Source organism: Moschus berezovskii, chromosome 8, assembly GCF_049115385.1.
Source record: "Moschus berezovskii isolate FMDL1 chromosome 8, NW_MosBer_1.0, whole genome shotgun sequence".
NCBI lineage: Eukaryota > Metazoa > Chordata > Mammalia > Artiodactyla > Moschidae > Moschus > Moschus berezovskii.
In genome coordinates this window covers 30,074,229-30,086,742 of record NC_142467.1, presented here as the reverse complement: position 1 = coordinate 30,086,742, position 12,514 = coordinate 30,074,229, and the positions used below count along the sequence as shown (strand labels likewise).

The following is a 12,514-nucleotide window of genomic DNA, read 5'->3' as shown; positions in this document are numbered from 1 at the left end:
CTTAGTGGTGAAGTTGTATGTTGTTATGACATAAACCCAAGTGTCTCGGATTGTTACCTGAATTGTCCACTTTTCCGCCTGTCATTTTTCTAAAATGATCTCTTTGAAATTCGGTCAAGAATAACAAACAGACAAAGACCAGGAAGTCAAGCAAGGCTTTGTAAGAGTTGTGATGGTGGTGTTTAAGGTTTATGATAGCCTAAAATTTCTTTCACATTCCTTATTTACGGTTGACCTGAGAAGGAGCATTGTTGTCCACAGCTAGATAATTTACCTTCTCTCTCCTGCCTTTTTTGTTGTTGCTAAGCTGAAATGGTCCTGACCAAGAGTTAAGTTACTCATTTCAATCCCGAAGTTAGATCATCAGGGACAGTTATCCTCAACCTAAGGCTGTTGGGTAGTGACAAATTAGCGGCCTGGACAGGACCTGAGAAGGAAGGAGTGGGGAATAAGAAAAAATTGGCTGTTTTTAAATTTTTTTACTGTAGTGCCCCAGATACATTGAACACACAGATCCAGAAAGGCAAGAGCAGAAATATAAAATATGGCTGCTTTCTGGCAAAAGAGAAAGTGCCAGGATAGGAAGACCAGACGGATCAGTAATTAGAATAGGTACAGAATCAGCCGCAGTCCAAGGGGTAGATGAGTGGTCAGATCTAAAATTGAAGCTCGACTAGGAATGACAAGGCGCCCTCAGGAGCATTACGTCCATACAGCACATGGCATCTTCAAAACTAAGAATCATTTTTAAGGTGGCAACTGAGTGCTCCTGTTTGATGTCAGGGTCCAGTCCCCTTTGTGTTTGGTATTTTGCACAGACTCTTCACACTGTTAGTGGTAACCATGTAGTTCCTTCTGAGTAACTTTAATTTGGGGGAAATAGATAAACTATATTCATTATGCTCGCCTTGTTCATGAGGTTCTCAATTTGCTGACAAAGGTCCGTCTAGTCAGAGCTATGGTTTTTCCAGTAGTCATGTACGGATGTGAGAGGTGGACCATAAAGAGGGCTGAGCACTGAAGAACTGACGGTTTTGAACTGTGGTGTGGAGAAGACTCTTGAGTCCTTTGGACAGCAAGGAGATCAAACCAGTCAATCCTAAAGGAAATCAACCCTGAGTATTCATTGGAAGGACTGATGCTGAAGCTGAAGCTCCAATACTTTGGCCGCCTGTTGTGAAGAGCTGCCTTATTTGAAAAGGCCTTGATCTTGGGAAAGATTGAGGGCAAGAGGAGAAGGGGCGACAGAGGGTGAGATGGTTGGACAGGAGTTTGAGCAAACTCAGGGAGATAGTGAAAGGACAGGGAAGCCTGGCGTGCTACAGTCCATGGCATCTCAGAGTTGGATACAGCTTAGCAGCTGAACAAGTGCTATATCTACTCAGACAAGGAAGTTTAAAATATATTGTAAATATACTCTGCAATTCACAAATAGTTAGAATTAAAACTGAATATTTAAAATGTTCTAGTATCTGGAGAAGTCGTTTACATAGAATACTTTATTTTAATATTAATAAAAAATCAGTAATTATGGATTCTGAAAAACCAGTACAGTGGTAATAATATTGGAATAACTGATCACATAGTAGCTTAATCTGGATATCTTTTTCTAGTAGGAAGTACTCTAAAAACCTTTGGATTTAAGAAGCAAACAGACTAAATTCCTTAGTTTCTGAAACCAGCAGTGTTAAATAGAGAAATATTTTTTAAGAGATGCATTCAGTATAATACTCATCTCTTTTGGAGAGGATCATATTTAGAAGATTATAAGGAACTCCTGTGATAAGAGATAATGAAAGTATCTAAGCAAAAAAAGGAAAGGAAAACCCCTACATACAGCATATGTTTTTTCTAGAATAAATCTTTCAATGCAAGTCTTTTAAACTTTTAGATCACCAGCTACCTAATTAGCCAAAGATTTAAAGTGACAGACCTTTTTAAAAACAAGTCTAATATTTAATTTCTATATGAATTATTAATAAGAAAACTGAAGATCACTAAAAAAAGTACCTTTCTTCTTGCTTGCCTTCAAAAAATTTACTGCAGTGTCAACTCTGTCATTAGATGTTAGATAAATAAATCAGGTGGACCTGATGAGCTCTACGATTGAGACACTTCCAATAAATTTTAGGAGAAGATATTGAAACTGTTTTCCTAGTTTGGACAATGCTATGAAGGATACGTGCAAAGGGAAGCTGATCCATTTGGGTAGTTCGTGATGTCATTTAAGTTACATGAAAATAATCTCTACATTAGTGTTAATTAGGTCTGAGTTCAGGGTCATGGTCAGATGAAATGTACAATGTGGTATTAATAGTAGACATCTTTGTAAAGAAACTATTTTAAAATATATATATATATTTTATTTTTCCAAATAAAGTCTCAGTAATCACGCTATTAAACAGAAAATAGTTCAATGTAATTTCCACCTTTCTTAACTGCTAGCTGTGTGCCTGGTTATTTGTTTATGCTCATCATAGCTACCAAACTGATTACTTATTGTACAGTTTTTATAGATCTAAGAAATCAATTTGCTCTCATTTTTGTTGTTGTTGTTGCTTCTGTAGGAATTTCAGTGAACATTATCACACCTTGTGTAAAGCAGTCCATCACCTAGCAACAGTTGACTGCATTTTCTCCCTGGCCAAGGTCGCTAAGCAAGGAGATTACTGCAGGTAATGTGTTTTGTTTTTTTTTTTACCTCAGCCCTTTTCAGTGCTTTAGAACAGATAGAATTTTTCAATTAAGTTTAGTGTTGCTTGGTGGCTCAGCTGGTAAAGATTCTGCCTGCAATGTGGTATACCTGGGTTTGATCTCTGGTTGGGTAGATCCCCTGGAGAAGGGAATGGTACCCACTCCAGTATTCTGGCCTGGAGAATTCCACGGACTGTATAGTCCATGGGTTCACAGAGAGTCAGACTTGACTGAGTGACTTTCACTTTCATTATAAAGTTTTAAAATTACTCATATATGTTGAACTCTTGGTAAAACTGAATGTCATACACATATAGCTTGATTTAAAATTAAATTCCTTTCTTGCTCTACCATTGAGTATAATGAAAGCAGATGATGACTATAACTAGAGGGAAATGTTACATATTTCAATTTTTAGGTTTATGTGGGTGACATTTTTTATAGAGGAGCAATCCTTTCATTTGTTAGCATTCACTTGAACACTTATGATATGTTTAACTTTGTAATTATAAAAGTCTTATTTAAACATCATCTAAATCAGATATGGGGGAGACTTAAGGTATGATTCATTTTAAGGCAAATTCCACTCAGTTGCTCTCAAATTGCTCTTCCTTTAGACTAAATCTTAAGCTAAAGCTTTGGCTCAGTGCTCTGCCTTCCAGGCCCACTGGGGCACAGGGGTCCTGCTTTCCAAGCAATCCTGTTCCCGTAGCTTTGCTGGGCAGAGGTTGGGCCCCTAGGGCTCCAGGCTGCCCAGTCCCCACAGTGGTTCATTCCGTGGCCAAGCTCTGCTTCTGAGGTGGCCCCACTTCTGCTTGGTGTTCTATGCCTGGGCTCATTCCAGCAACTCCCCTAGGCTGCAATTCTGCACTGGGGGCTCTATGTGAAGCCCTTTCGGGGGCTCTCTGGGGTCTCTTATATAAGAGTACTAGCCTATTCCTGAGGGCTCTGCCCTTAAGACCTACTCACCTCCCAGGGGCATAGGTTTGATCACCAGCCTGGTTATTTTAACCACTAACCTTAAACTAAGTTTCATAACCTCTGTGCTCCTCAGTTTCTTCATATTCTTCACAAAATAATACCTACCCCTTAGAAATGTTGTACAAATTAAATGAGATAAAGACTTTATGAAATTTCTAAGGAGACCAGGCAGATGATAAATAATAAACAGCAATGTTTATTCAAAAATCAGACAGAATTAAGTATTGTAAAATTTTTTTGCCTTTAATGAAAACATCTGAGCTTAAGGGTTGTTAGTATCTTTCATACCTATCATCATTTATTTTTTAAAAATCACTCTTTGTTTTCTATCAGTTCACAGTCTTTTCTGTCCCTCTGAATGTGATAAGCGTAGTTATCTCAAAGTCTGTGTCTGATGATTCATATGTCTGTAGTCCTGTGGGTCTCTTTCTATTGTCTGTTGTTTCTGTTCATTTTCATTCATGCATCTCTGAACGCCTGCTTATTTTGATTATCTTCTGGGCATTATATTTGCAAAATAATTTGTAGAAAGAATTTGATGTATATTTCTCTGAAAGGGCCACATCTCAAGACACTAATGTTGTTCTGGCATCACTTAGTCCACATCAGAGCTTGAGAAGGTTCAGAAATTCAAAGGATTAAAGATTCAAAAGTTCAAAGATTCAAAGCCTGCAGTTCTCATTTTCAGATCCAGTCTTCTGCAGTCTTTTGGTGTCTCAGTCCAGATTAAAGCTGTTCATAGTACTCAGCATCCCCTCAGAAAGCAGCAGAAAGCAGCAAACACCCTCCCTGGCCCACTATCCTCTGTCCTACCCCAGATCCTGGCCTGGTAACTCCTTGTTGTCGTTAGTTGTCAGGTGGCTTCAAGTAGTATATTTCAAGTAAAGTACAGGTTTTCTATACTTTATTCAGCCTTTTATTTGTCCTCAATAGGATTGTTCTAAACCCGATCTTCTGTCAGTAAGACAGTTTCAGGAAATGTCACATGCTAAAATACTTTCCAAATTGGATACTATATATTTTATAGTAAGAAAATTTCACCTGAAAAATTTTAAATGAAAATCATGCCATCATCTTTAAGTAATACAACCAGTCTGTCTCTTTTTCATTTTTTTTGGCAGCCATAAAATTGAGTGTAAATAGCCATAAAATAGGAAGCTGTTTTATAAAATGCATTTAAAACTAGTACCTAAATAATCTGAAGTTTATGTTCTTTTCCCTTAGATTTCCAGCTTGTTTAAAGGTTTTGAGGCATTTGAGTTATTGCAGTTAGTTCAAATTGATAATTGGCTTTATAATTACAGTCTTCTTTCTAAATGTTATTAGGACATTTTATTTACTATATTCTAAATTGTTATGCAGAAGTTCTTATTCTGGGTCTTTCTATCCAACTTGTATTCTGGACATTGTGCATTTTTACTAATATAGACTGTTATTCTGTTTCTCTGGCTCATTTAAAGGAGAATGATGAAGTTTTAAAAATATAGGTAAATTTGTTTAAGTTTAGTGTTTCATTCTTTTCAGGTAGCATCCAGATTTTCTCAGTTCTTTCTCTTCAGTGCCACTGAATGCTATCAACATTTCATATCTTTCTACTATCACTGTCCTGTCCTAATAAATCTTCTCAGGTCTCTGAATAATCATTTGCTTCATACTGTAGGAAGTGTTTTGTCATTATGTAGTTTTGAAGGCAACAGAGTAAGCCAGTGTAGATTTTAGAGCAGAACAAATCACTCAGATTTTTATTTTAAAGTGAAAACCTTCCTGGGAAGTCATATCAGTGTCATGAATATGATATGTTGATTTCACTTGGCAGAGCACTTAGAATTTTAAAACTGATATAACTTATAGTTGGTTTCATCTTTTTTTCTTTACAGTATATTTGTAACCTATCTAGATAAAAATTCTGTTTTAAAATTATACTCTAAAATTTAAAAACTGTCATTTTCTTATAACTTTAAATGTCCCTTTTCAAAAGATGATTTCAAATTGTTTACTTAGAAGATACTTTAGTAACTTTCTTTGATAGATGTGAGTGTATACTCTTGGGGTTTTGTTAGTCAGATGTATTTAAGAAGAATTCAAGTATTCAGGAAAGTATTATTTCTTGGTGTTATGAGTACATTCATAAATGTGCTTATATGTGAAAGATCTGAGTCTAAATACTCAAGATCACTGATAGGATATTAAGATGAAAAAGAAAAGGGGTCAAGAAATTGATGAAAAGACTTCAACCGTACGAATCAGTGAGTGCAGATTTAAACAATAAGATCACACTGTTAAAGTTAGAAAGTTTGATAATACTAAATTTATTAATAGATAAGGATATGAATTTAGCCTTGGAGTACAAAATGAAGCAGGGCAAAGGCTAACAGAATTTTGCCAAGAAAACACACTGGATATAGCAGACACCCTCTTCCAACAACACAAGAGAAGACTCTTACACCTGGACATCACCAGATGGTCAATAGTGAAATCAGGTTGATTATATTCTTTGCAGCCAAAGGTGGAGAAGCTCTCATACAGTCAGTAAACATAAGACCGGGAGCTGACTGTGGCTCAGATCATGAACTCCTTATTGCCAACTTCAGACTTAAATTGAAGAAAGCAGGGAAAACCACTAGACCACTCAGGTATGACCTAAATCAGATCCCTTATGATTATACAGTGGAAGTGACAAATAGATTCAAGGGATTAGATTTGATAGAGTACATGAAGAACTATGGATGGAGGTTCATGATGTTGTATAAGAGGCAGTGATCAAGACCATCCCCAAGAAAAGAAATGCAAAAAGGCAAAATGGTTGTCTGAGGAGGCGTTACAAATAGCTGAGAAAAGAAGAGACGCTAGGGCAAAGGAGAAAAGGAAAGATATACCCATTTGAATGCAGAGTTCCAAATAATAACAAGGAGAAATAAGAAAGCCTTCTTCAGTGATTAGTGCAAAGAAATAGAGGAAAACAATAGAATGGGAAAGACTAGAGATCTCTTCAAGAAAATTAGAGATACCAATGGAACCATCTTTCATGCAAAGATGGGCACAGTAAAGGACAGAAATGGTATGGATCTAACAGAAGCAGAAGATATTAAGAAGAGGTGGCAAGAATACACAGAAGAACTATATAAAAAAGATCTTCACGATCCAGATAACCATGATGGTGTGATTACTCACCTAGAGCCAGACATTCTGGAATGCAAAGACAAGTGGGCCTTAGGAAGCATCACTACAAACAAAGCTAGTAGAGGTGATGGGATCCTAGTTGAGCTATTTCAAATCCTAAAAGATGATGCTGTGAAAGTGTTGCACTCAATATGCCAGCAAATATGGAAAACTCAGCAGTGGCCACAGGACTGGAAAAGGTCAGTTTTCATTCCAATCCCTAAGAAAGGCAAGGCCAAAGAATTTTCAAGCTACCACACAATTGCACTCATCTCATACACTAGTAATGCTCAAAATTCTCCAAGCCAGGCTTCAGCAGTATGTGAACCGTTAACTTCCAGATGTTCATGCTGGATTTAGAAAAGGCAGAGGAACCAGAAATCAAATTGCCAACGTCCTTGGATCATCAAAAAAGCAAGAGAGTTTTGGAAAAACATCTATTTCTTCTTTATTGACTACACCAAAGCCTTTGACTGTGTGGATCACAACAAACTGTAGAAAATTCTGAAAGAGATGGGAATACCAGAATACCTGACTTGCGTCTTGAGAAATCTGTATGCAGGTCAAGAAGCAACAGTTAGAACCTGACATGGAACAACAGATTGGTTCCAAATTGGGAAAGGAGTGCGTCAAGGCTGTATGTTGTCATCCTGCTTATTTAACTCACATGCAGAGTACATAATTCAAAATACCGGGCTAGATGAAGCACAAGCTGGAATCAAGATTGCAGGGAAAAATATCAATAACCTCAGATACACAGATGATACCACTTTTACGGCAGAAAGCAAAGAAGAACTAAAGAGCATCTTGATGAAAGTGAAAGAGAGTGAAAAAGCTGGCTTAAAGCTCAACATTCAGAAAACTAAGATCATGGCATGGGAGAAGAACCAGAAGTAAGGATAAGCTAGAACCTATTAGAAATGCATTGAACTTAGAATTTTGGTATTTATAAGTGAATATCGTCCATGTGCCTGGATGACAGCTGATGAACAGTTACTTAGATTCCTAGTGTGTTGCCCATTCCAGGTATATATGCCTGTTGTTTAGTCACTAAGTTGTGTCCAACTCTTCTGCAACCCCATGGATTGTAGCCTGCCAGGCTCCTCTGTATGTGGGATTTCCCATGCAAGAATACTGGAATGGGGTTGCCATTTCCTTTTCCAGGGGATCTTCCCGACCCAGGGTTTGAACCTGGGTTTCCTGAATTGGCAGGCGGATTCTTTACCACTGAGCCAGCAGGTAAGCCCTATATTTGCTTTAATAACCTTGAAAATATGGAATAAAAATTTGAAATTTGCTGTGTTTGTATTCTTACTAATTGTCATGATGTTTTCCCCTTACTATTATCTTTTTTTCAATTCTACATAGTACTAATAAAATGACTTAGAAAGATTTAAAGAAATAAAATGACAGAGTCCATTGGACCCACATGGTAAATGGTGAAGTCTGTCTTTTATAGGTATCAAGGAATATTAAGGGGAGAAAAAAGTAGTTGTAGAATGATAAATTACAGTATGATTCTTGGTTTTTGTTGTTTGTTTATTTTTTAAGAAGAAATCAGAAAGCGATACAATGAGTTTATGAAACTTAAATGCACAGAAGAACGTTGGGAAAGGTAGATACCAGACTGCTCTCAGTGGTAACCTCTCTGGAGGAAACAGAGAAGGCTGGTGCTCACAAGAGCTTGGATAAATCAATGAAGCTATCAGTAAAAACAGAAACGATAAAACCTTAAAAAAAAAGCAAGGCAAATAAACATTTTTCATATTAAAAAGAAGTAAAAGATACTAAAGACCATAGAAGGATGTTTTAATTAAACAGAATGTGAAAATTTTAGGTCATCCTGTCCCCAATTTCAACATGCAATTTATATTAATGTAATAATCTAGAAATAATTTTGCATGATTTTTAAAATTTTGTTTATTGCTAAAATGATTTAAGTAGCAATAATCTGAACCGTAATTTTTTTTTAATGAATATATCTTAGAAAGTAGTAGAAAAATAAAAAAAGAAAAAGGATCTTATAAGGGAGATCTCAGTTACAGATTCATCATAAGACTTTCTAAAGTTTGTGCTTCAGAGCACTATAATTATAATAATTATCTTTCCAATTCTGATTCTGTAGTTGAGTTTAAACTTTTATACTCAGCCTTGTCCTGAACATATGTTCTTAAAGTCCATTTTTAAGGTTTGGTTTTGTGTCTGACAGACTGTCCACAAAAATCTTCATGCTTTTTGAGATTTTTTAAAAGTCTCTTTCCTTGCCTTGTCAATTGAAACATGCTTCTTCTCGCAGACCAACTCTTAAAGAAGAAAGGAAAATCCTAATAAAAAATGGCCGGCACCCTGTGATTGATGTGCTGCTGGGAGAGCAGGACCAGTTTGTTCCCAATAGTACAGATTTGTCAGTAAGTACCACATCATGACAAAAAAAGGTTGAAGATGATAACATTGATCTCGAACTTTTAAATACCATATGATGTTTTAAAAATTTACCCAAGTTTTGCCTTTGGCTTTAAGTCAACTAATCCATGGCTATATTATATTATATTCAACACCATATATGGAGTCAGTGCTATTTCCAATAAAAAATTATCCATAGAGGGAACAATTTAGCAACTAAAAGATTAGCCTTAATTAGCTGGTTTAAAAATATTTTATATTTTTAAACGCCCATAGGTGCTAATGGAGAGGAATCACACCATGGTTTTGCAAATTCCTGTTGGTGTATAGTATAGGCTTTGTCTTGTGGTCTGTTTTCAGATGTTTTATGAAAGGATCACAGATGCTTCAGCTGATTTCAGTGATAAGAATTTTTGTCATTAAAAAAAAAGAATTTTTGTTGTATGGACTAGGGTTCTCTTATAGAACATTAATAATTTACAATATTTATTTATCTAACACATACTTACTGAGTACCTATTTAGCACCAGGTAGTGAAACAGAGTATTAGGACAGACAGTGGAAAGCAAGACAGAAGTATGCCCTGCCTGTGGAGAGCTTGTGGTCTAGCTGAGAAGATAGATTATTATAATGTGGCTCTTCAGGAGACCAGGTGTCATAGAGCATGTAGCAGATTGATGTAACCCAGTGTTAGGGAGAGTGTTTGGGAAGGTTTCCCAGGGATGAGATACTGACGGAACAGAGAGTCAATGCAGACCAGGGAAATGGAGATGAGTATGCCAGGGCAGGAGCCAGGGTGGTAGAGTCTGGGGGTGAAGCAGCGCCGGTGAGTTCAGGGAACTGAAAGATACTGCGTAAGGTTGGGGCATAGAATATGAAGAAAAACGTGTCAGAAAGAAGGAAGAGGCCAGTTTGTTTAAAGCTGTATTAAGGAGTTTAAAGGTTTTTTTTTTCCCCCTAAAGGATTGAGAATGCTAGGAAAAGAGTGTTTAAACCTGCAGAAAAAAGTGAACTTGTGTGTGTATGTTTGTTACACCGAGTTACATTGTCCATAATAAACAGAGCCATGCACTAATTCAAGTGATAAGGGTAATTTTACTCAGTAATATTGTTGTGTAGGAAAAAGAGTCTAGGTTGAACTGATTACAGTTTGTGCCGAGATGCTTTTGTTTGTTCACTAACTGGCGTCCGACTCTTTGCCACCCCACGGACTGTAGCACACCGGGCTCCTCTGTCCTCCACTGTGTCCCAAAGTTTGCTCAAATTCATGTCCATTGAGTCGGTGTTGCCATCTAACCGTCTCATCCTCTGCCACCCTTTCAGAGATGACTAGGTGTCTTAAAGTAAGAATGAGGAAGTAGGGGGGAGGGCTGGGCATGGGCAGGTTCAAGAAAGTGGAAACAGAAAAATTGAGAAAAGGGGTTGGTTAATGTGAAACCCTTCTGGGTTTCATAACTGACAACTGTTGCTGATCCCCTCCCATGGGGACTGAGAAGGACAATGAGAGTTATCTCCATGGATGTTTGCATTTCAGAGAGGCTCCACACGCATTTCTAAGTGGTGGAAGACTTACCTCTTAAAGGGGTTAGAGAAAGGATTTATAACCACAAGATTTCTGAAGTAATTGCTCAAAAAGTAGGTTGGATGTCTGTCTTTCACCAGGTTTTGGCTGGAACAAATACAAATTCTTTCCTGGCACTGTTGTGCTTTTCTAAGCAGAGACTTTAATGAGAACTGGGATCATCCCAAGATTGTGGGCTTGAGCTGTTAAATAGAAACTATATGCTGGCTTTTGTTCTGGTCTCTTAGTGGGGAGGGAATGAAATCATTTGTGCCGAGAGGGTTGCAGCTGTTATAGGCGAAGGTTGGGACCGAGTGGGCTCAGAGGAGCCTGACTATCATTTGATCAAGGAGGGAGTCTCTGTCAACACAGTGAAATTATCTGCGATGAGATGAAAGAATTAACATGGAAGGAGTCGCTAAGTGAGGGAGGTTGTGTCGGGGAATGAGGATCCTGTCTTCCAGATTCCAGAGGCAGTGTGCTGGGTGATAGAAAGATCCCAGGGATGGCCATGGAAGGTGAGCAGAAGTGGAGGAGGTCTTTGGAGATAAGGAGATAGAGGAACAACTTTTGAGAAAAAGGCATCCATAGGCGTGTTGAAATTGTCCAAAGAACTTGATTTGTAGTGGAATGTGAAGGTGGTCCAGGTGTCAGAGATTCCAAGAGATGGAGACTTGATGAGCTGGAGGTAGATGTAGATGCCTGTGGTGAAGACAAGTAGAGATGGTTAGGCCCTAAAGAAGCAGATATGGGAGAACCTTTGAACCCTGAGATGTAAATGATAGAATGTGGCAAAAAGCTCATCCTGGAAATGAGAGAACTGCAGGGGAGTAACAGCCAGCTTTCAGCTCAAGTCAATGTGTGAAGGAAATGTTAAGCAAGGAGGTTAGAAACATAGAAGTTTTGGGGAATTTTTCAGAGGACAGTGAGAAAATTGAAATGTAGGGAATCAGTTGGAAATTAGGTCAGACAAAGGAAACCCGGGAGAGCAAGGCAGTTGGGAATATCACAGAATATTCCATCTTGGGCTGTGAGCAAGGGTGACAGAGATGTGAGCCTGCTAAATTTGATTGACCACAAGGGTGGGGCAAGTAAAAGGAAATACTTTGAATTGTATCTAGTTTAAGAATACATTTTTGATATTGCTGACAGAAGAAAATTGCACAATGTGAGAGCTGTGCATTAAGTTTTATGTGGGGCAAAATGAGGACTATAGCCCAGGAGACCAGAGACATGGGGGAAAGCCATTTTTATATATGATTTTAGTGAAGTGGGGTACATGCAGCCAAGGACACATTTTGTCAGATGCTTACTGCTAGGAGCAGATGTCACCATTAATGATTTTAGTGCTTTTCTAGATATGAGGAGATGCAAGAATTGGGCTCAAAATCTTCCCTGGCAAATAAGCTAACTATCTAAAGGCCTGGTCTGCCAGTTTTCCCCAAAGCCCAGAGTGCCTGATTCCTGATCTCCACCCTGAACTCCTTTCAGGGTGTGTTGGAGAACAGTGGCTGCAGCGGTTTATGACTTAGTCCTTATAGAGGCAGATGGAAGGTGGCAATTTCTAGCTGGCAGTATCATACATAACCAGATCTCTGAGGTCTGTAAACATGTTTATTCTCCTTAGAGAATTTGTAAGTTGCTTGATTTATCAAACCAAGTTAACAGGCACTAATGTATTTATTGTCTTTTATAGGAAGTCTCTGTGAACATAAG

General features: G+C 37.9%; 1 protein-coding gene across 3 annotated transcripts in view; it reads left to right on the top strand.

Annotated features, from left to right (window-relative positions):
• MSH3 (mutS homolog 3) overlaps nt 1-12,514 on the top strand; it is a 180,805-nt gene that overhangs the window by 107,384 nt on the left and 60,907 nt on the right. For all 3 annotated transcript variants that reach the window (XM_088838507.1, XM_088838505.1, XM_088838506.1), the window contains exons 18-19: nt 2,568-2,675; nt 9,131-9,242. In XM_088838507.1, the coding sequence (XP_088694633.1) occupies nt 2,568-2,675; nt 9,131-9,242 (220 nt within the window). The remainder of the gene's footprint in view (nt 1-2,567; nt 2,676-9,130; nt 9,243-12,514) is intronic.